Below are 24,380 nucleotides of genomic sequence, written 5' to 3'. Positions count from 1 at the left end.
TACTTCCCTTTAGATCTGAAGAAGAGTCATATGGACACAAAAGGTTATCTCTGTCTCTCTCTCCACAGTTGCTGTCAGACCTGCTGAGTTTTTCCAGCTTTTTTTGTTTCATTACGTGGAAGGGCTGGGTTTGGGGCAACAAGAGATGGGCCGGTTCGGGCTGACCATTGAAAGCTTTTGTATTTGGCCTTCAGGGAGGGCAGCGCGTGTTGGTGGGAACTGAACTTAATCCTTTCATTTAACTCACAAGTTGGAGCTGCATCCTCCACCTCTGGGCATTGCCGCTGATGCCAACAAACAGACCTCTTTTCACATAAAGTCAGTGAGAAAGGACAGAATGGGGAATCTTGCACTTAGACCATCCCTGATTGACAAGCGGGTCAGCTAATTGCAGTTCTGGATCTGGCCATTCAGCCTTCAAAGCAGCCAATCAATAGTGACAATGGGTGAGATCACGCGGGAGGAGAACAAAACCTGTGATGGATTACATATTTCCCGATTAGTGCTGAGACATAGATTGCAGTATGGTAGGATTTAAGAAACACCATTTATTTTAAACTGCTGCTAAGTCACTTTTGTCCAAGGCAAGTCACACGTTATTTTTTTACCCATTACAAGTCAAAAAAATTTGGCTCAAGTTTAAGTCACTGACTCAAGTCACCAACTCTAGTTTCCCTTATCCTTGATGACCATATGTGCAAGAATAGTCATCAGCTGCAGCAGAGTTTGAGCAGCAGCTGGTGTCACTGCGTTGCATCTGCTAGATTGAGAGCTTTGTGGATAGCACATTTATAGATGTGGTTACCCCACAACCTAAGAATGTGCAGGGACAGAAGGAATGAGTAACCATCAGGCAGTCAAGAAGAAACAGGCAAGTAATGCAGGAGTCCCCTTAGATATTCCCTCCCTAACACCACTGTAGGTATACCTAAACCACATGGACTGCAGCGGTTCAAGAAGGCAACTCACCACCACCTTTTCAAGTACAATTAGGGATGGGCAATGAACATTGGCCTAGCCAGCAATGCCCACATCCTGTGAACAAATGAAAGAAAAAGAAATCTCACTCTTCAACCAGTATTCAGTTTTGAATACTGATGAAGGTGATTGTTCATCTGGTGAGTGCAGCCAGAACCAAGTCAATGGCATTAAGGCTGGCTCAGCTGTACAGGGATGCTCAAAGAAGACTAGGAGTGCAATAGTGATAGGAGATTCGATAGTTAGGAGGACAGACAGGCATTTCCGTGGCCATAGACGTGAATTCAGTATAGTATGTTGCCTCCCTGATGCCAGGGTCAAGGATGTCAATGATGGGCTGCAGACCACCCTGAGGAGGGAGAGTGAACAGCTGGCAGTCATGGTCCACATCAGTACCAATGACATAGGTAGAAAGAGGGATGAAGTTCAGAAGTAGTAATCTCCAGATTACTCCTGGTACCAAGCAGGAGTATAGAAATAGGAGGATAAAGCAGATGATTATGTGGCTGGAAATATAGTACAGGGGAGGAGGGCTTTAGATTCCTGAGACATTGGGACCAGCTTTGGGGGAGATTGGACTGTACAGGCGGTCAGTTTGCACCTATACAGAGCCGTGACCAATTTCCTTGCACGATGATTTGCTAGTGCTCTTGGGGAGGGTTTACATTGACTTGACGTGGGTGTGGGAATCAGGAGATAATATCAGAGAGGATTACACTGGTGCAAATAATACTGGGAGAGACAGAACTAAAATTGATAAGGAGGGGGTATGAATAGGCTGTCTGTATTTAAAGTTGATAAGGTAGCAGGCCCAGATAAGAACCAAGGATACTGAAGGAAGTGAGAGTGGAAATTGGGAAGGCACTAGCCATAATTTTCCAATCTTCCTTAGACTCGGGTGGTTCCAGAGGACTGGAGAATTGCAAATGTTACATTCTTGTTCAAAAAAATCTGTAAAGCTAAGCTTAGCAAATATGGGCCAGTCAGTTTCGCCTCAGTGGCAGGGAAACTTCTAGAAAAAATAATTCAGGACAGAATGAATAACCACTTAGGAAGATGTGGATTAATTAAGGACAACCATTACATATTTGTTAAGGTCAAATTCTGTTTAACTAACTTTCTTGAGTTTTTTGATAAAGTAACAGAGGGTCGATGAGGGCAATGCTGATGATGTGGTGTACATGGACTTGCAGAAGGCTTTCTGATAAATTGCTGCACAACAGTCTTGTAAGAAAAGTTGAAGTTCATGGAATAAAGGGACAATAGCAACGTGGATATGAAATTGGTTGAGTGACAGATAACAGAGGGTAGTGGTTAATGGCTGGTTCTTGGACTGGAGGAAGGTTTACAGTGCAGTTTCCCAGGGGGTGTTAGGACACCTGCTTTTCCTGATATATATTGATAACCTAGACCTTGTGTGCAGGGCACAATTTAATCAATTGCAGCTGATATGAAACTTGAAAGCAGCGTGAACCATGAAAAGGGTAATGCAGAACTTCAAAAGGACATAGGCAGGTTGATGGCAAGGGTTGACAAACGGCAGATGAAATTTAATGCAGAGAAGTGTGAAGTGATTCATTTTGGTAGGAAAAACACAGATAATATAAACTAAAGGGTACAACTTTTAAAGAGAGCTCAGCAGCAGATGGATCTGAGTGTTTATGTGCTTAACTCATTGAAAGTGGCAGGACAGGCTGAGAAAGTGATAAAGTAAGTGGCATCGTGGGCTTTATCAATCGGAGCATAGAGTACTTAAGCATGGAAGTTATGTTAAATTTGTGTAAATCACTGGTTCAGCCTCCAATGGAACTTTGCGCTCAGTTCTAGGCACCACACTTGAGGAAAGCTGTGAAGACATTAAGAGGGTGCATACAAAATTCACAAGAATAGTTGCAGGGATGATGAATTGCAGTTACATGGGGAAATTGGGAATGTTTTTCTTAGAGAAAAGAAGGTGAGAGGAGATTTGATAGAGGTACTCAAAATCATGAGGGATCTGGACAGAGTAGATAAGGAGGAACTGTCCCCATTAGTGGGATTGAGAACCAGAGGCAGCAATGGGAGCATGAAGAAAAGCATTTTTACCCAGCAAGTGGTTAGGATCTGGAATGCAATACTGGGAGTTTGTGGAGACAGGTTAAATCAAGGCATTCAAGATAATTGGATTATTATCTGGAAAGGAAGAATGTGCAGGACCAAGGGGAGAAGGTGGGGAAGTGGCACTAGGTGAATTGCTGCTTCAGAGAGCCGACACAGACACAAGAGGCTGAATAACCTCCTTTTGTGCTGTAACCATTCATTTCCGCACTACATTGTACTTTTGCTCAATGAACTATCAGAACATTTTAAAATGTAATTTATGATTGTATCAGGATTATTGTTCTAACACACCAAGTTCACCTCCTGGCTCTGACTCAGGAAACATTCCTGATCTCTTGGCTGCCCAAGCTGCCAGGACCAGAATAGCAAGTGAAAAGGAAAAAAGAGTGAGGAAAAGTGGTGAAAGCTTTATATTTATCAACTTTAGATATCAACTCTTGCTGGGCTACAGGCTTCACCAATACCAAAATTCTTCATTGATCTCTTACAAATAGTCATTTTCATCCTCAGCAGTGAATATTTACAGGACATCAAAGCTGAGCTTCTTTGGGACATGACATCTATAATCATATTTGTCATAGAATCCGGCACCAGTAATCATTAGATAGCAATCAGTCATAGGAACCCTAGGTTGCTTTGTCCTCTGTATGACTTAGTATCCTGCCACATTGTGCATTTTGCTCAATAAGCTGTTTGAACATTTGAGAGTAGAGTTTATTATTGAATAAGGAATAGTAGGTGCATTGGTTCTAATTTTCCAAAATTCAGGGAACGTTCCATTAGAGTGGAAAATAGTAAATGTAACTCCTTTCTTCAAAAAGGGGAGGCAAAGCAGGAAACTACTGGCCAGTTAACTTAACAACTGTCATAGGGAAAATGTTAGAAGCTATTGTTAAAGATGTTATAGCTGGGAACTTTGAAATAGTTTAAGGCAGAGTCAACATGGCTTTGTGAAAGAGGAATCATGGCCAGGATTTTACAGTTGTCATGCAGGGGCTGGCCCGACACCCATGCACATAAATGATGCGCAATGACGTCGGGCGTGCATCCAGACATCACCGCACGCCATCGTGATAGTTCGGAAGGCAGGCACACCCGCCATTAATTAATGGCCAGTTAAGGCTCTTGAGACAGCAATTGAAATTGATTTTGCACAGTCCATGTGATTTTCAGGGTGCTGCATGGGCGAAGCGGGCAGGCGAGTTGGCCACATTTTCAAAAACCTCATCCGTGGGCAGGATCAAAGGGGTGAGTGGGCTCGCTAATGCGAGTTGTTAGAGCTTTAGATTATTACTTACTGCTACTTGCTTGTGTGAGCAGGACAACTTCATTTCACTTCAGAGCTGCTTTGACAGTCATGAAAGGCTTCAGTTCAGGACTCTGGAGCAGTCATAATACGTGGGGCCTCCCAGGTATCCGACAGCCTTCCCTTACCCTGGGAATGGGGATTGTGGTCGCCGCTGGAGGCACCTCCTCTGAGGAGGAAGGGAGGGCCAGTAGGGGGAGGAGGCCAGGTGTCCCTATTCAGTTCCAGGGGTGTGACCTGTGGGAAGACAGGCGCAGGCACAAGGGGCGCAGGGCCAACAGGAAGTCCAAGGCGGAAGGGGCTGCAGAAGACACCACTATCCTGCTGCCAGAGTATACAGGCGGCAATGCAGCTACCTCAATAAGACTGAGGTGCAATGCCAAAGGAGGCACTGCCTCTCAAAGGAGCTAGTGATCTCCATCTGTCAGATGATTGACCCTGAGATCAGCTTCAATTGTATGGGTGGACACCCTATGCCAGAGGCACTGAAGGTCATGGTGGCCCTCAACTTCTATGCCTCCGGCTCTTTCCGGGGGTTGGTGGATGATCTTTGCGGAGTCTCCCAATCAGCTGTCCACAATTGTGTCAAGCAGGTGATAGATGTTCAGTTCATGCATACTTTGACTTTCATTCACCACCGCACGGACGAGGCCAGCCAGGCAGAGCAAGCCAGAGGCTTTGCTGCAATTGTTGGGTTCCCCCACGTCCAGGGTGCAATCAACTGCACACATGTGGCCATCAAGGCGCCAGCAGGTGAGCCTGGTGCCTTTGTCAACAGGAAGGGCTTCCGTCCCATGAACGTGCAGATAGTGTGTGATCACAGGATGCAGATTCTACAAGTCTGTGCAAGGTACCCAGGCAGCTCCCATGACGCTTACATCCTCAGACACTCCCAGGTGCCGAGGCTCTTCAGTGCTCCAGCCCAGCTTGATGGATGGCTGCTGAGTGACAAAGGGCTATCCCCTCAAAAGGTGGCTCATGACACCTCTCCGCCATTCAAGAACAGTATAATAGAAGCCATGCCTCCACAAGGATAGTTGTAGAGAGAACCATCAGTCTTCTCAAGATGCACTTCCGATGCTTGGACCATTTGAGGGGGCACTGCAATACCCCCCAAATCACGTGTCACTGATAGTGGTTGCATGCTGCACTCTCCAGAATCTGGTGTTGGAAAGGTGATGGGACGGAGTGGAGGAAGAAGATGTTGACGCAGCTGCTCTGGCAGTAGACGTAGAGTCCAGTAGTGAGTCCGAGGATGAGCATGGTCAGGGGACGCTGAGGGGATAGACGCTGACCCAAGCAACCTCCAGGGAGGCAGGGACACCCGGGGGGCTTTGATCCAACATGTCCTTCAGCTAGCCTACCAAAGATGAACCACTACCACATGTAGGCTCCATACTCGATACCTGAGAGCAACATTTGCCTGGTCAGGAACATAAACAATGTGCCATTTCAATAAAGCTCAATGACTAACAAGTCACTCATAAAATCATGAGTTCCCCTTCACCTTCAGAACTAATGAAGCACCCGGAGACTTGTTGAGAACAAACACATTTACTGCTTTGCAGCCTGGCATACATAAATCAAAGTAAATGAAAAGGTGTTCAACATCACACCAACTTAAAAGTAACTTAAAAGTGGGGCAAAAAAGAAATACTAATGATAAGCTAGTGTTCTACCTAAGGTGATTTACGTTTACATTTGCAGGTGCCATGTCTAGGTGCTTCCTTCTCGCTGGCACTGGCATTGGAGACGGCCTGCTCCCTCTGCTGTCCTGTTGGCTTTGATGACCTTGGCGGGTATCTTCTGATCCGCCTGGGAGGGAGCAGCCAGTAGCATGGCTGGCATCTCCCCAGTTGCCGCAGCCTCATCAGATGCCACAGTCACTGGCAGAGGTGCAGAGGAACTGCTGCCATCATCCAGAGTGCCCTGAGAGGAGCCCACAGAGGCAACAAGCAGCTCGTGCACCAATGTCAGGTCACTTTGGACCTCCCTGCTCACCATTGATGGATGGGCACCTAGCTGGGATACTGGGTGACCAATCCATCTCCCACACTGACAGTGACCACCTGAGATGTGAGGGCTTATAGGTCTGAGCACCTCCCCAGAAAGCCCTGATTGTTCTCCTGGAGGAGCCTCTCCATGAGAGTCACCACTCTCTCCATGGAGGAGGCAGTGCGCTTGGCCTTGAGGGTCATTGCATTGCTGATGCTCCGCATGGACTCCTCCATCATGGAGATCTTGGCACGCATTCCCTCATGTATCTCTACCAGATCCTCCCGCAGACCCTGCTGAGCTTCCAGCATCTGCTGCCTCAAGGACAACTCCAGAGGCATATCATCAGCTGCCGACTAAGCGTATTCCTGGTCCCCAGCATTTCTCCGACTTCCGGCGCCCTGCGCACTCTCTGCCTCCGCCTGCAGCTCAAGCAAGAGTGAAGTGCCCTCACCACTGTGCAACAAGACACTAGCCAGCGATCATATTCCCACCAAGGTGCTGGTATCTGTGCTGGTGCCTGCCTGGCTGAGAGGGTGTGAAGCTGGTGCGTTCATATCATTGTGCCCTCGGGGGTGAATGGTGGTCCTTCAGGCTCCTTCCTGAGACTGAGGGTGTCCTGGCAAGCCTGAAAGGAAGAACAAGGACATGTGATTAGCTGAAGTGGTTACACTGTTACTGTGCATGCCTGGCACCCGGATCAGGGTGCCCTCTTCTTTCCATTATCAATGGGGATTCCATGTTGGAGGCTGAAATCAATATGCAGTCAACAGTGGATTGGTTGCAATGATAGACATTGTGACCTCAGTGCATGGCACTCTTACCTCCCAGTGGCACCCCAACCTCACCGCGGCTGGTTGACCTCAGTGCATGGCACTTGTCCAGCTCCAGTGCCTCCTGCTTGTATCTGGTAAGGATTAGAAAGTGGGGCAGCTGTCTACAAGTCCGCAGCCTCTCTGCATTATTGTGGGCTGTCTTCTCCTGAAAGGAGAAAGGAGCTTTGATTAGCCCACCCAGTACTTGCATTGCCATTGCAGCCTTGCCACCCCCACAAGGAAAACCTTGCAGGACTCATCTGATTCATGACCCTGGAGCCACAATACACTCATTCCAAGCAGCCAGGGCTCACCCCCTTGCCCAGATGCTGCCTCATTGACATTTGCCACTCACACTCTAAGAACTCTGAGGTCCGGGGGTTGGGGGCCCGCTCCTAACTGCTGTGCTAAGTGACCTATGCCAACTCGGTACTCACCCTTCCTGATCGCAGGTGTTCATTAAACCGCTTGTGGCACTGCACCCATGTGCGCCTCACCACATCATGGGAGCTGGCCCATGATGCCACTTCCTCCCAGGCATGTTTGGTTAGGGTGGGGGAGGGTGGGGGGCGGTGGGGGGGGTGGAGGGTGTGTGGGGGGTGTGTGGGGGGGGTCGCCTTCTCCCCTGTCCCTTGGGACGAGGATATTCCGGTGTGTTGCCCCTCCTCCAGGAGGGTAGCAAGGCGCTCTTCGGAAAAACTCAGGGCTGACTGCCCCGCTGACCTGCCCTCCTGCCTGCTCTGTTCATCGACGACGTTCTCCATTGCTGATCAGCAAAGTCAATGGCAGCCTCAGGACGGCTACCTGCGCTGTTTTTGAATAGGCCGCCAGGTTGCCATTGGACTAGGCGGACATTGGCCTCCCGTCCCTGCCCGCCGATCTCGGGAGATGCGCATTACGCTGGGCGGGCCTTAATTGGCCTGCCCTCGTAAAACGGCAATGTGCACCCGATCGCAGGCGATGGTCGGATTCCTGACCACCCCCTCCTGCTCCCGCTTAGCCCGCCCACTGACTGAAAAATTCAGGCCCATGTTTAACCAATTTATTGGAGTTCTTTGAAGGAGTCACATATGCTGTGGATAAAGGGGAACTGGTGAATGTACTGTACTTAGATTTCCAGAAGGCATTTGATAAGATGCCACATCAAAGGTTATAGCGGAAAATAAAAGCTCATGGTGTAGGGGGCAACATATTGGCATGGATGGAAGATTGGCTAGCTAACAGGTAGGCATAAATGGCTCTTTTTCTGACTGGTGGTATGTAACAAGTGGTATGCCACAGAGATCAGTGCTGGAGCCTCAACTTTTTACGATTTATATTATTGACTTGAATGAAGAGTCAGATGGTATGGTTGCTAAATTTGCTAGTGGCACAAAGATAAGTAGGAAAGTAAGTTGTGAGGAGGACGTAAGGAAGCTACAAAGTGACATAGATAGGTTAAATCAGTGGGAAAAGGTCTGGCAAATGGAGCACAACACAGGCAAATGTAAAATTGCCCATTTTGGCAGGAAGAAGTAGTTCAAAGAAGGTTTACTAGATTCATACCAGGAATGGGTGGGTTGTTTTATGAGGAAAGGTTGGACAGGTATGCTTGTATCCACTGGAGTTTAGAAGAGTAAGAGATGACTTGATTGAAATCTTTAAGATCCTGAGGGGTCTTAACAGGGTGGATGTGGAGATGATGTTTCCTCTTGTGAGAGAATCTAGAACTAGGGGTTCATGGTTTAAAAATAAGGGGTCACCCACTTAAGAAAGAGATGAGGAACTTTTTCTCTCAGAGTTTCGTGAACTCTCTTCCTCAAAAGGCGGTGGAAGCAGGGTCTTTGAATATTTTTGAGGCAGATCCAGATAGATTCTTGATTAACAAGTGCGTGAAAGGTTATCGGGATAGGCGGGGTGGGGGGGGGGGGGGGGGGGGAGGGGGGTGGGGGGGTTACCTTCAGATCAGCGATGATCTTATTGAATGTCAGAACAGGCTTGAGGGGCCGAGTGGCCTACTTCTGCTCCATGTTCATACGATTATCATTCTAACGCATGTTCAATACTTATAAACCTTCAATCATTCTTTCCTCTTTTTAAGGCACTCTTTAAACTCACCTCTGATGAAATTTATGGTCACCTGTCCTAATATCTCTGTGGCTTGGTGTCAAATTGTGCTCAACAATACTCCTGTAAAGTGTCTTGGGATGTTACTATGTTACAGGTGCTATATATAGATGTGCAGGTTGTTGAACAGACAATACAGTATTTGCATATGACATTTTCAAGAAGATTAAATAACTTAGTTGCAGCGGTGAGGAACCTTAAAGTTACAAAGTTATCATACAGATTGGTTCAAGAAATGAATATTTCTAATCTGATTTCAAGATACAATTCTGGAAGGGTCATTTATAAGATTAGATTAAACCGTAGGCAAGCACAGAAAGGAATGAAGGGACATCAAGATCAACTGGTGAAATTTGCTGTCGCCAGTGTTAGGCGTAACACTCGTAAAGAGCATGCTCTTTTTTTTAGGGCATCAGTCCTTGCAACATCATATGCTTTCCCTGCTCACCCTTCCTCTTGATTAGTCAAAGTGAGTAATAATTATTTTGTGCCTGGAATTTCATAATGTTTTCATAAAAAATGTTTTGATGGGTGTGTTTAAATTGTTTGTTAGCCTAGTGTCAGTTTGACTCAATAATACCATTCTGACTATAGTCAGAAGAACGTGGATTTGTACCCCTCTGACTGCTTTAAACACCTAATCTAGGCTTGCAGACACATTTAATACGGAGTGATTGTTATGAGTCAGAGGTGCTATATTTTGGATGGATGCTAAAATCTGCCTGTCACCTAAGCATTTAAAGAGGAGCAGGAAATTTCCCCAGCTTCCTGTTCAACATCCCTTCCCTAACTAACAACCAAAAACAGGTCAACTAGTCATTATCCTTCTTGTTTGTTGCTCATGGTACCTACATGGCTGCCAAATTAATTGATCGATGGTGAGGTGGATCAAGATGTCCTGAGGATTCGATAAGGTGCAGCATAAATGCAAGTTTCTTTTCTTGTGGTGCTGTCTGTGATGCACTTTCAGCTACAGAAGATTCCCATGGTGTTCCAGCTTGCCATTAAAAGGCCCTCAGTTCCTACGAAGCTGAATCTCCTAGGTCTTTTTTAAAACTTGTTTTTGAAATGTTGTGACACCTGCAAGGCTGCATTCATTGTGAAGAATTATACTTATATGACAGCCACAGTGCGAGGCATAGCAATTAGCTTACATAAAGTACAATATGTAAACAATTTTAGAGGACACCTTTCTTAGATAACCCAGTGTTTTGGGTTGAATGTACTTTTTATTAACATTGCGGCACTCCTATTAACACATTAAACTTAAAATCTACACAATTATATTACAAATATAAATCTGCACACCATAACATTATTTCAAACAAATGGAGAAAATACTTTTCTTTAAAATTCAGCATTCTGTGGCATACTGTAAAATACTTGTCACGATCACATGTAGAGGAGTTTTCTCAGGAGCCGGAATGTATAACTTGGCATACTGAGAGTTGAAGGCACAAATACATGTGCAGTGCAGGTACAGTATTGTGCAAGAATGGTTTTGCGATACCTTTATTAAACCAGGCACTGTTATTTCCAAATGGCATTTTTCTTCACAGATGGATTGTCAGGGAAGAGTAAGCCAGAGGCCAGATGCTTCCTTCTGCTCATTTCCTCCTGGCACCCAGCTGAAGATTGAACTTTACAAAGGCCCGCCTGAACTTTTCACCAGATAATAATGTAAAGAAGGCCAGCCTCCAAAAGAGAATTAAATTTCAATTGAGGCAGGGGGAAAAATAGAGAATTATTTATTTTGAAGGATAACATGACTATTCCAGTATGTGAATAAAGAAATATCTCTACAATGAGAAGCTTTCAGTCAGATGAAGATCCTGAAACTTACTCTGTTTAAAGTTTTATCCTGCTGGTTAAGTTTTCACAATTATCGACTCTTTAGCTGCTTCACTAAACATAGCAAAAATGCTTTATGTTGCCCTCAAGTTTTTGTCTCTCACAAGAAGGAAGAGAACAAAGCAGAAAGTAAGTAATCTCTTCAACTCTCCTCTCTCAATTATTTTGTTTACTTTTATCCTTCATTTTACTTTTCCTCTCCACCTAGCGTTATTTCCTCTTTTCTATAGAATTGGGGCCTATACTCAATTCCCATGGACCCAGGGATGACCTGGTATTATCTTAGGGTCTTCCTCACTGTACCAATTTTTAATATATAAAAAGTATTTCAAAATGGGATGGTTGATTGATCACATGTATTGCAGTCAGATGAAGCACACAGACCTCATTCTGTGCACTTCTAGTGTAGACGTTTACTTCCTCGCCAATATTTCTCCCATATCCTAAAGACATTGGCTCCTTAATAGGGTAATGATTCCACAGGCTTCAGTTGCCAGCAGGTACCTGGCCCTAGTGGGCATCCTCTATCGCTGCACCTAGATAACTGTTGACAGGTTTTTGGAGAGGGAGAGAAATCACAGCTAAACCCCAGCTTGTTCTCACCCAACCTCTGTCCACATATGCTTCTAGCTAGAGTTGTTGGATAATTATCAGGAGTTGAAACCTGTTTTTTTTTAATTTCTGCACCTGAGGGCATCTAATGGCAATGTAGCATTTTTACTGCTGTCCAGGTGAGATCAACTACCACTGGCCAGAGATGAAATCTGGGATCTTTTTGGTCTGTATGGATCAGCAGCTATCAGGGTATGGCATTTGGGTAAATTCCTGTACTATACATATGCATGGACTCAAAATCAATGTTTTATTTTGCACAAGTTTTAAAGAACATTCAAAACCAACATTTTTACAGAAACAGTTTATTCCATCAAAAAAAAAATCTACCTCACTTAGCTTCATGTTTCTACAACTGTTTCAACAATATGATTTGCAGGTTTAGGAGTTTGGACAACAGTGATAATGATAATAAGAACAAAAACAGATGTAGATTTCTGAAGCGTACCTTCCAAATATAGTACCATACGGTGCATAATGAAAAAAATCCTAACATTAGGAGACATTTTAATTAACACTTTAACCTACAGATGGCCTATACAAAAGGTATAATTTCATTTATAACTGTCTAGAGGGCTACCTGGATGTCCTTTGGCCCAAGAAAACTCCCCCTTTGCAAAACACTTTGGCAAATGTGAAGATCATTAAATATACCATCACCAAGTGCCACAGTGCATTTGTATACAAATTCTGTGCGCCAAGTAACAGGACCACCAGTTTGTGCTTGAAACATCAGGTTTGGGTGGGGGGCAGTGGGGGGTGGTGGGGGCAGGGGCTAGATATTCTTTACTCGGTTGTATGATGCAAAAATCAAACTAATCAACTGTAATCCCTTTGTCTTGTGCATTTACTCATGGAAGAGTAGCATTAGCAAAGACCTGGAAAGAGGTTTCACACCTATCTTCCCAAAACAGAAAATGGCACTTGGCATAGGTGAATAAACTTAGGCAAAAAAATAATTTTAAAATGGAAGAATTAACTTTAAAATCTGAATTATTTTTACAAACTGCTGCCAATTCCCCCATGTTTTCTTACCTTTCTCTTTCTTCCTACACAACAGTCTGGTTAGTACTAATTCTCTATATGAGAAGGCTATATTTAGAACAAGTTAAAATCAGTTTATGCATCAAACTACATTTTTGTAAGATGTTTAAACCTATTAAACACATAATTTTGTTTTTTAAGGGAAGGGGTGAAAGTTCCCAAAAATATAAATGAAAAAAGAAGCATTGTTCAGATTACTGCCTATTAAAGAGGTGCCATATTAAATAAAGATTTTTGCATAAGCCCTATAGGTTAAAGAGTTAAGCCAACCTTTTTCTATTTATTTCTTCCCACACTGCAAATATTTGTCTTTTGTGGCACTGATCAGTTTACATATCAGAAGAACCACATAATTACAATAATTATTAATACAGGCAATGGAAGATATTTAAGGTAAATAAATCAGTGTTTCAAAATAAAATGGGATGTTGATACTGAGGACAAAGAATTGAATTTTGATGAACTGAGGGCAAAGTGTCTATTAAATATTGTAGGTTTACATTAAAGCAAGTTTCCTGTGCTTTTCAAAAATCAAAATTTACAGAATGCCACAATTGGAAACTGCACTTTAAAACAAATCCTTAATGTTTATTACAAAGCATGCGCATTAACACTGAACTGAAACTGAGTTTTTGTTCCACGAGTTAGAGCCAGTCGCTAGATAAATAATCACTGAACTGCAATATAGATAATCTTGAAATTGATGTGCTAAACTCGTGGTGAATATTTTGGATTTCTTGGCATTTCTGTAAATGACTTTAACTCATAAGGTATCCCAGAATCCACTTCACTTGATTTTCGGGAAAACAGCAGCCTTATATCACTGTGCAAGTAGATTTTTCCAGACTTTGAACTTTGAAACCTGAACAATTAGATATAAAAGTAGAATGTAGTGAATATTTGGATGCTAATGAAACCTAACATTCAATTTAAAATTATGCAATCATGCCAGTTTCCAGAGGAAAATTCTCAAATATATTTTACATCAAAACAAACCTTGTCAGATTAACTATTGATGATAATTCCCTCTTACTAAAGGGTATAAATTATTTTACAGCCCAACAGAATTTCACTCATCTTACACAGATGATCAAATCTACCTTCCCTTCCCTTTCTGTACTGATGCATGATTCCATAGGCATTAATAGATTTCCAGCACCTGATCCAAGTGAATATTCATCATGTGTAAGACCGAACAAGACATGGGGTCATTTCATCATAGGGCCACCATTGATGGGCCCAATTTGCCAGCACAACACATTTGCAGTAGGGATTAGTGATCAGAAGCAGGAACCCTGGACAATATTTTGTTCCTTTCCAAACTCAGGATTCTGGAGCCGAATGCATTGCCTCCCAGGATGAAGCTGGCTAACTCACTGCAGTTAAGACCCTTGGGTTCAAACAATTCTGATCTGCCTGATTCAACACATTTCTTTTTCTTGGGCAGTCTATCAGGATCTAGGATGACTTGCTTCCACTGTGATTTGATGGATTCCAAAATGGCTGATAGATCCAATGCATGATTTGCAGACTCTGCCACATGCGAGGCAGGTGGTGTTTGAAGGGTTGAGCAGATGGATTATTTGGAAGTTTGGTGCACTCCTGATGCCACCAAATGCCAAGTAAAGCAGCTTGCTTCAGAATTTAACATTTAACCATTCAGAAGTTTTCAATAGGAATACTTAGCAACTCGTCTGATGACACACTGGAAATGGCTGCTCATGTTGTACTATTGTAGTCTGTTGGAAAAATGCTGACTATCCATTCACTTTTCAGTTAATTTATTAAGCTGTGTGGGGATGATTTTGTATTCTGCAAAAATACATACCATGCATGTGCATAATATGGGTTCTGATGAAAGATAATCAATCTATAAAGTTAATTCGATTTCTTTCTCCACAGATGCTGACTGACTTGCTGAATGCTTTCAGCATTTTGTTTTTATTTCAGATTTCCAGCATCCACAGTTTATACTTTTGTATATATACTACTAATATTGGACTTAAAAATGCTTGTTTGAAAAGTATTTTTTTTTAAAACAAGTTTAACCTAGATGTTTAAATGCTCAAGACCAACAACACAGTGAACCAATCTATCAGTAGAACAATAGTAAATGAACTGATTTGCATTATTGAGCAGGTAGGGGCATGATGGGTCTCCTTCTATGGGAGAAATTTAATGCCCCCCTTAGAGGTTAACTCAGAGGCAGGGAGGACTGTGTGATTGGGCGGGATGGTGCAGAATGGGGATCCTGCTGCATTCCCTCCGATTAAGTCTGGGGTATTGAGGCATCTGGGCGGCCTTCCTATCCAGGAGACATGAGACCCTCAGATGGCCACTTAAAGGCTTCATCCCCACCACTGCTGGCATTCAACCAGCAAATCCTACTGAGTTTGCCCGTGGCCTTCTAGTGGGGGCGTCCTCATTCAAAGGCAGTCTTTGCCCAATCATGGGGTCTGACATCCCGAGGAGCCTCATAGGAAACCACCCCACTGTCCTTGCTGTCAATCCCCTCCCCCACCCTGCTGATGCCCCTTCCCTGGGAACCCCATCCCACCCACACTTACCTGTCTCCAGAGGATCTATCACTGATCCTATGGGTAGGCCCCAGTGAAATGACAGTAGTGACGACCACTCCCATTGGCGCTGCAGATATTGGAGAGCTGCTGGCTTCCGATTTGCAGCCCTTTGAGGCGGGGTTTCCACTCTATTGGGCCCTCAATTCAGTGGGAGGCCTGACGCTGTACAGGTAAATGCCTAATTACCTTGCCAGACCTTCTGTGGAAAGTCATTACGCAGTTCCCACTTGGGGTGGAACTCATGCCACCACCACTATAGTCTGCCCTTTGATTTTTATGGGATGTGGATGTTGCTGGTTAGGCTAGGATTTATTGCCCATCCGTAATTGTCCTTGAGAAGGCGGTGGTGGTGAGTTGCCTTCTTGAACCACTGCAGTCCATGTGGTGTAGGTACACCCACAGTGCTGTTAGGGAGGGTGTTCCAGGATTTTGACCCAGTGACAGTGAAGGAATGGTGATATATTTCCAAGTCAGGATGGTGAGTGGCTTGAAGGAGAACTTCCAGCTGTTGGTGTTCCCATGAGTCTGTTGCCCTTGTCCTCCTAGATGGTAGTGGTTGTGGGTTTGGAAGGTGTGGTCGAAGGAGCCTTGATGAGTTTCTGTGGTGCATCTTATAGATGGTACACACTGCTGCTACTGTTTGTTGGTGGTGGAGGGAGTGGATGTTGGCAGAAGTGGTGCCAATCAAGTGGGCTACTTTGTTGGATGGTGTCAAGCTTCTTGAGTGTGGTTGGAGCTGCACTCATCAAGGCAAGTGGAGAGTATTCCATCACACTCCTGACTTGTGTCTTGTTGACAGGCTTTGGGGAGTCAGGAGGTGAGTTACTCACCGCAGGATTCCTAACCTCTGACTTGCTCTTGTAGCCACAGTATTTATATAGCTAGTCCAGTTCAGTTTCTGGTCAATGTAACCCCCAAGATGTTGATAGTGGGGGATTCAGCAATGGTAATGCCACTGAATTTCAAGGAGCGATGGTTAGATTCTCTTTTGTTGTAGATGAAAGAAAAAGAAAGCTTCAAATATATTAATGCTTGGAAATTAAACAATGCAACATTACTGGTTTTTCGAGAGAGGTACACGTGTTATTTTCAGAATTTACATACCTCAAATGAATCAGATAACATAGTACTCTTTTCTTCACTTCTGAATTTTCCATATTTTCATGTGTCCCTTCATTTTCTTCTACTGGCACTAGAAATATTCTGTGTCGCAAAAGTGTAATGTGGTTTGGTGGCATGTCGCTGAAATCATAGGTCACTAAAAACATCTTGACCACTGTTTTGTTTGGGTTGAATAAGGTCTGCAAATGGACAGCAATTATATGGTATTAAGTTAAAATCAACAACAGAAGTAAAGTAATACAGTCTTTAACTCAGTCAGACTGATGTTTGCAAATTCCCTCATTCACAAAGCACAACAGTAAAAATTCAGCTCAGCCCCTTCACTATCATATATGCACGGGAACAATGCACGTCCAGCTATCTCAAGCTTTTACCTCTGAGGAAGGGAGGGAATGGTGAAGAGGGGTGGGGGGCAGCCGAGTCAGGTGCGCGCCTGCCATTAGAAAACCAATTCAGCTCATTAATGGATCCGCCCGTCCAACCTTCAGAAAAAACATGAAACCTCATCCACTGGCGGGATGAGGTTTCATGAGGGTATTTAAATTTTAATGAAAGGTTTAAATAAAAGTTATGGACATGGCAGGGAAAACTTTTAAACTCCTTTATTAAAAGTTTTAAATTGGAGCCGATCTCCCTGAGGCAGCATTTTGCCTCCGTGAGATGTGTGCAGTATTTCGCGTGCATACGCGAAAGAGCGCACTCCCGCCTAAGGGAATCCCTTCCCGCCCACACAGAGCGCGCAGAGCACTGCCTGGCGGACGTCACGCTGGGTGGGCCTTAAGTGGCCCACCCACGTAAAATGGCAGCACGCTCCTGACTGGGGGTGCTGATTGGGAACCCGCCTGCTCGTGTCCGCTCCCGCTCTTCCCCCCTCCCCAACGGGTGGAAAATTTTGCCCATCGGAACAGGAGATAGCTTTTAGCCCCTCAAGCCTCTTCCATCATTGAATGAAACCATGGCTGATCTACGACCTAACTCCAATCTAAATGGTTTTTTTCAAAGTCACAAATTACATCTGATGTGAAACAGAATTACCTGGAAAAACTCAGCAGGTCTGGCAGCATCGGCGGAGAAGAAAAGAGTTGACGTTTCGAGTCCTCATGACCCTTCGACAGAACTTGTTCTGAAGTTCTGTCGAAGGGTCATGAGGACTCGAAACGTCAACTCTTTTCTTCTCCGCCGATGCTGCCAGACCTGCTGAGTTTTTCCAGGTAATTCTGTTTTTGTTTTGGATTTCCAGCATCCGCAGTTTTTTTGTTTTTACATCTGATGTGACTGTAAATCATCCTTTGACATGACTAATCACATCATCCTCCTCCAATGCCTTTCTTACATCATCCAGCTGAAAGAGCTGCCCTCACCGGATTACATTGCTGCTGCCCGTATCCTAACTCACCTACACTAGCACCCAGTCTGGTAACACTTCAATTTTAAGATTTTCATCTTCAATTTCAATTCCTTCCATGTCTTGCCTCTCCTTATTTCTATATCCTCCTCCAGCCCTTCCACCTTCAGAGGTCTCTACGCTCCTCCAATTCTGGCTTCTTGTGCATTCCCGATTTTAATCACTCCACCATTGACTGCCATGGCTCAGCTGCCTCAGCCCCAAACTCTAGAATTCCTTCCCTAAAGCTTTCCTCCTTTAAGATCAAGCTTTTGGTCACCTGTTTTATTACTTCCTTATATAACTTGGTGTCAAATTTTGGGATGATTTTCTAAATTAAAGGTGCTATATGAATGCAAGTTGTTGATTGTGGTACCAGCTAGAATAACGGCGATGTCCCTACCCAATATAAAGCCCACGCATAACAGTTTAAAAAAAATTAACAACTTGTGCCAAAGTGAATGTTGGGAATAGACACTATTACTGATCCACTTTATCAGAAATCTGAAATGAATACCGAACCAAGTACAGACATGAGAAATTTTAATATTGTTTTTGCATTGATAATGCAATCAAACAGGGCGAAAATATTAGTGGATTTTCTGCAATATTTCTGAGAAGACTGTTTTCCAAACAAAAATGGTTAAACAAGGAAATTAATAAATATATTAGGAAAAAGTGATGTAAAGAGGTCAGGTAATTCCAGTTCAATCCATTAAGGTTGTTCACGCCTCCCAAAATATTGGCCCAAATATTCTGGGTGTCCGGATCATCCGGAGGCCAGGTGTACAACTGAAGATGCACATCAGGACCCTGTGGAAGTCCTGACATGCGCACCAACTTCCAATGGGCAATTCCCCTGCTCCCCGGAAGCCTTGCAAATGTCTCTGAGACTTCGGACAGGTCCACAGTACTTACCTGAACAGTAACCCAGAAAATGTTAGACAGCTTAAAACCTAGTTTAACATCCGGGTAACTCCACAACTGATCCCCAATCGTGCCCCTGTCCCATTACCCTCCTGACCACCAGACTACACATCTGACCTGCCTCCTGACCTGACTATCCCCCCCAGCACAACTACCCCCTCACCCACCTGCCACTTCACTCACCCACCCTGCCAGCTTACCCGCCCTACCCATCTCACCCACCTACCCATTCACCCATCCACTAACAATCATTCACTAACATTCAAACTGGACCTCTAAACTTACAATATGGCAGCTAGTGCCGCAAAAATGGGGCACATTCTGTCTTCCCCCAGCTGTACGTCACTTCAGCGAAGTTCCCTGATGGACTCTATGCATTTCTGTGAAAGTCATGCTGGGAAGGTTCTGGTAGAAATGTGCGGCATCATCTAGTTGGGGACATGTTCAATCACAGTGGCAATCCGATAATTTTTGCCGCTGCTTGGAAGATCCAGGCGAATGTTATTTTTAATGTACAACATTTATCTAACAGGATGTCTATAGTTCAGAGTAGCTTGAGGAAATTTTCCCACATTGTGCCAGTCTTCACAATAGAGGAAAAGGGTAACATACTTGACATTCCAGGGAAATTACTTACTTTAACTCTGTTAAAGTTAGTAAGAAAACCATATTACAAACAATATCTACAGGATATGATATTTTCCTCCCAGGATTTTAAAGGAAACTACTAAAAAAAAAATTGCAGATACTTTAGCCATAATTTTCCAAAGCGCTCGATTCAGGAATCACCGTTTAGAAAGGTAAGTTGCAAGTAAAACTCCATTATTTAAGAAAGGGGAGAGAGAAACCAGGAATGATAGACCTTTTTAGTCTAACACCAGTGGTGGGGAGTTATTTGAATATACAGTTAAGGAAAGAGTGACTCAGCACTTGGAGAAACTTCAGCAGATTAGAGAGAGCCAATATGGATTTGCCGACTGAAACTAATTACATTTTTTGAGGAAGTAACTAAAATAGTAGACAACAGAATGTCTATGGATGTAGTTTACATGGACTTCCAGAAGACATGAGATTCCATTCCACAAAGAAGACTGTTAGCTAAGAAGAAGACAGAGGAATGTACTTGAAGTGGATGGGAGTGACTATAGGTGTCCCACAGGATCTGTGCTGGGCCTCAGCTATTCACAATATATATTAATGATTTAGATAATGCAATAGAGAGTCATATGCTTGTCAATGACACAAAGATTACACAGAGAGCAAACTGGTATCCTTCCAACTCTCGTATGAAGAGTTTCAACACTCAAACCCAACTATCATGTTCTTCATCATCCAGGCTTCAGTAAAGTGAAAAACATATGGAAAATTAATAGTCTCTCTGGCAGATTTGTTTCCTTATATAGCGGTTTCTGTGAATTTGCCATCAGGTTTTGAAATGATTTACTTAGGTGTCCTAATTTTTAGGTTAAACTGATCACTTGCCTGACCAAAAAAATTAAAATCAATGTACATTTGTGAATGCTGTAAAAAAATAAGTAAAAATCACATCTAATTAGTTATTATGGTTTGATTTTAGTAATTCTGTATGATGTTTAAACCTCCTCTCAGAAAAAAAAAATGCATGCAATTGTACCAGAATTAATGGCTGTTAATCCAGATGTGTTTGGATTGAAGAGCCAATCTACTGAGGCGTGTGAAGAAAATATTTGTTCCAATTCCATCAGAAAACAAAGGGAAAATAACACAAAAGAGAAAAGAAGCCAAAAGAAACACTGCAGTCAGCACCAAAAGCACAGAATGAGACAGCACAATTCCTGTTTAATGTGGTCTTTAAACAGTATAGTAGTTTAAGTACTTAAAATTACGAGAAATAGACCAATTCTACACAACGCACTCATTGCCCTCACCAAAGAACAAGATTGAATTTCCCTTCCCCCAACTTACCATATGAGCAAGGATTTGTTAAGTAAGAACATATGTATAGAACAAGGCACAATAAAATTATTTGGTAGAAGTGAGAATTCAAGAATGCAGTACTATTCCATTAATACATCCAACTTTTAAACCAATATGAATTTTGTAACTCATGAAAAATGTAAATTTAAGTACTATCAAGCAATGTGAGAGATTTTGAAAGTATAAGATTTATCATTGATACTATGTAAAATATCTATTAGTGACTGGGGTTCTGTGCCAAGACTGGGGAGCTGTCCCACAGATCGGACAGGCAACAGAATCATACCTTTCAGCCCATGTCTCAGACTCCTCCATCATCATCCCTGGATATACCACCCCAGGACAGATCAGTCAAAGGTGGTGGTACAGGTGAGAGGGATGATCCCTTTAAGTTGCGCAGCTACCTGAAAGTCCCCTCAAGTTCTGCACAAGATGACTCCTTTAAATTACAGTGCGTGCCCAGCTGCGCTAAGATATTTAAAAGTGTACTTAAGTAAATTATCCACACATTCCAAAACAAAAATTAGAGGGAATGTTGGCCTGGGAGTACTCAATATTGACTCCTGACCCCATGAAGTCTCATTGCTTTAGGTCTAACATGGACAAGGAAACCTCCTACAGAATACCATCAGCTGATGAAATCAATAGTCCTGCAAGTTGAACACGGTTTGGAAGCAGCACTGAGGGCAGCAAGGGCACAGAATGTGCTTGAGGTGTGTGGGGTGGAATCCATTGATCAGGAACTTAACTGGAACAATCACGTAAATAGTATAGCTACAAGAACAAGTCAAAGGCTGGCAGTGCGTATCATCCAGAAGATAAGCTGTAATAACTCACCAAAGCTTCTGCAATAACACCTCCCAAAAGCCATGATCTGTACCTCCTAGAAGAGCAAGGGCAGCAGGCACTTAGGAATACTACCACCTCTGACTTCCCCTCCAAGTTGTACAAAATTCTGACTTGGAAATATAATTGCTGTTCTTTCATCTTTGCTGGGTCAAAATCCTGCGAATTCAGGAGTACTTTCCCCACATGACTGTACCTGTTCAGAAAGGTGACTCACCACCACCTTCTCAAGGAACGGGATACAGGTGTAAGCCATTTAGGCTCTTGAGTCTGTTCCAACATTCAATGAGATCGTGGCTGATACGAATATATATACAAATTAGGAACAGAAGTAGGCCACTTGATCCCTCAAGCCTGCTACGCCATTCAATAGGATCCATGGCTAATCTGATTGTAACCTCAACCCCACGCTCCTGCCTACCCCTGGTAACCTTTCACCCCATTGTTAATCAAGAACCTATCTAGCTCTGCCTTAAAAATATTCAAAGATTCTGCTTCCACCTCCTTTTGAGGAAGAGGATTCCAAAGACTCACTAACCTCAGGGAAACAATTTCTCCTCATCTCTGTCTTAAATGAGTGACCCCTTACCTTTAAACAGTGACCCCTTGTTCTAGATTCTCCCACAAGAGGAAAAATCCTCTCCACATTCACCCTGTCAAGACCCCCAGAATCTTAAAGGTTTCAATCAAGTTGCCTCTTACCCTTCTAAACTCCAGTGGATACAAGCCTAACCTGTCCAACCTTTTCTCATAAGACAACCCACCCATTCCTGGTATTAGTCCAGTAAACCTTCTCTGAACAGCTTCTAGATCTAGAATCTCGGAAGATGACCACAAATGCATCCACTATTTTTAGGGCCACTTCCTTAAGTACTCTGGGATGTAGATTACCAGGCCCCGGGGATTTATCGGCCTTCAATCCCATCAATTTCCCCAACGCCATTTCCCTACTAATATTGATTTCTTTCAGTTCCTTCCTCTCACTAAACCTTGTGTTCCCCAACATTTCTGGTATGTCCTCCTTTGTAAAGACAGAACCAAAGTATGTATTTAGTTTTTCGGACTGTAAGGGACCTGCATTTGTCTTCACCAATCTTTTTCTCTTCACATACCTATAGAAACTTTTACACTCAGTTTTTATGTTCCCTGCAAGCTTACTCACGTTCTCTATTTTCCCCTTCTTAATCAATTCCGTGGTCCTCCTTTGCTGAATTCGAAACTACTCCTTCAGGTCTGTTGTTTTTTTCTGGCCAATTTGTACGTCTCTTCCTTGCATCTAATACTATTTCTAATTTCCCTTGTAAGCCATGGTTTGGCCACCTTTCCTGTTTTACTTTTGCGCCAGACAGGAATAAACAATTGTTGCAGTTCACCCATGTGCTCTTTGAATGTTTGCCATTACCTATCCACCGTCATCCCTTGAAGTAATGTTTCCTAATCCATCATAGCCAACTCACGCCTCATACCATCGTAGTTTCCTTTATTAAGATTCAGGATCCAAGTCTCAAAATGAACTACGTCACTCTCCATCTTGATGAAGAACTCTATCATATTATGGTCGCTCATCCCCATGGGGCCTCGCACAACTAGATTGCCAATTATTCCTTTCTCATTACCCAATACCCAGTTGAGGATGGCCTGTTCTCTTGCTGGTTCCTCAATGCATTGGTCCAGAAAAACATCCTGTATACACTCCAGGAATTCCTCCTCTACGATACTGTCACTACGGTATTGATGCATATGCACCCTCTGTTCCTGCACACTCTTGAGAATTATGCTATTAAGTCTGTACTGACTCTCCAATCCCTTCTGCCAAAATGCCTTACCTCACATTCTCTGTAAAAATTCCATCTGTCAGTTGTCTGCCTATTCCGCTAGCCTATCAGTGTCCTGCTGCAGGCACTTCGTATCATTTTCACTGTCTGCCATTCCTCCAAGTTTGGTATCAACATCAAATTCTTAAATTTTACTCCATATTCCAAGATCCAAGCCATTTATATATATAGCAAAAAAAGCAGCGATCCTTAAACTGACCTTTGGGGAAACAACACTCTCTACCACCCTCCAGTCCAAAAAACAACAATCTACCACAACTCACTGCTTTCTGTCCTGAAGCCGATTTTTAATTGAATTGTACACTGGCCCTCCTTTTTCATAAGCCTCAATTTTATTAACCAGCCTTTTATGTGGTACCTTGTCAAACATTTTCTTAAAATTCATATAGACAACATTCATGCATTCCCTTCATCAATGTTCTCAGTTGCTTCATCAAAACATTCAATTAGATTTAGTCAAGCGTGATCTGCCTTTTAAAAATCCTCACCGGCCTCCCTATGCGATGGCATAGTGATATTGTCATTGTACTAGCATTCCAGAGACCCAGTGTAATGCTCTGGGAGCCCAGGTTCGAATCCCACCACAACAGATGGTGAAATTTGAATTCAATTTTTAAAAAATCTGGAATTAAAAGTTTGATGATGACCATGAAACAATTGTCAATTATTGTAAAAACCCATCAGGTTCACTAATGTCCTTTAGGGAAGGAAATCTGCCATCCAACGTGCTCTGGCCTACATGTGACTCCAGACCCACAGCAATGTGGTTGGCTCTTACATGCCCTCTAAACTAGGGCAATTAGGGATGGGCAATAAATACTGACATAGCCAGCGATGCCCAAATGAATAAATAAAAAAAAACTCAAACCTCCCCAAGTGCCTGTGGATTTTCTTCCTGATTTAGGATTTCCTGATTTTTTTCCT

The 24,380-nt window shown here is 43.3% G+C and overlaps 1 protein-coding gene across 8 annotated transcripts in view; it reads right to left on the bottom strand.

The window, feature by feature from the left end:
• Positions 1 to 10,494: 10,494 nt before the first annotated feature.
• The window catches only part of LOC121279313 (protein FAM214B), a 163,847-nt gene continuing 149,961 nt past the window's right edge, over positions 10,495 to 24,380 (bottom strand). For all 8 annotated transcript variants that reach the window (XM_041190503.1, XM_041190493.1, XM_041190511.1 and 5 more), the window contains 2 exons: positions 16,491 to 16,687; positions 10,495 to 13,669 (listed from right to left, as the gene is read on the bottom strand). In XM_041190503.1, the coding sequence (XP_041046437.1) occupies positions 13,516 to 13,669; positions 16,491 to 16,687 (351 nt within the window). In that variant the 3' untranslated portion in view covers positions 10,495 to 13,515. The remainder of the gene's footprint in view (positions 13,670 to 16,490; positions 16,688 to 24,380) is intronic.

This window comes from Carcharodon carcharias, chromosome 1 (assembly GCF_017639515.1).
Source record: "Carcharodon carcharias isolate sCarCar2 chromosome 1, sCarCar2.pri, whole genome shotgun sequence".
NCBI lineage: Eukaryota > Metazoa > Chordata > Chondrichthyes > Lamniformes > Lamnidae > Carcharodon > Carcharodon carcharias.
Note: the sequence above shows the minus strand (reverse complement) of the source record. Positions and strands in the feature narration are given on the sequence as shown.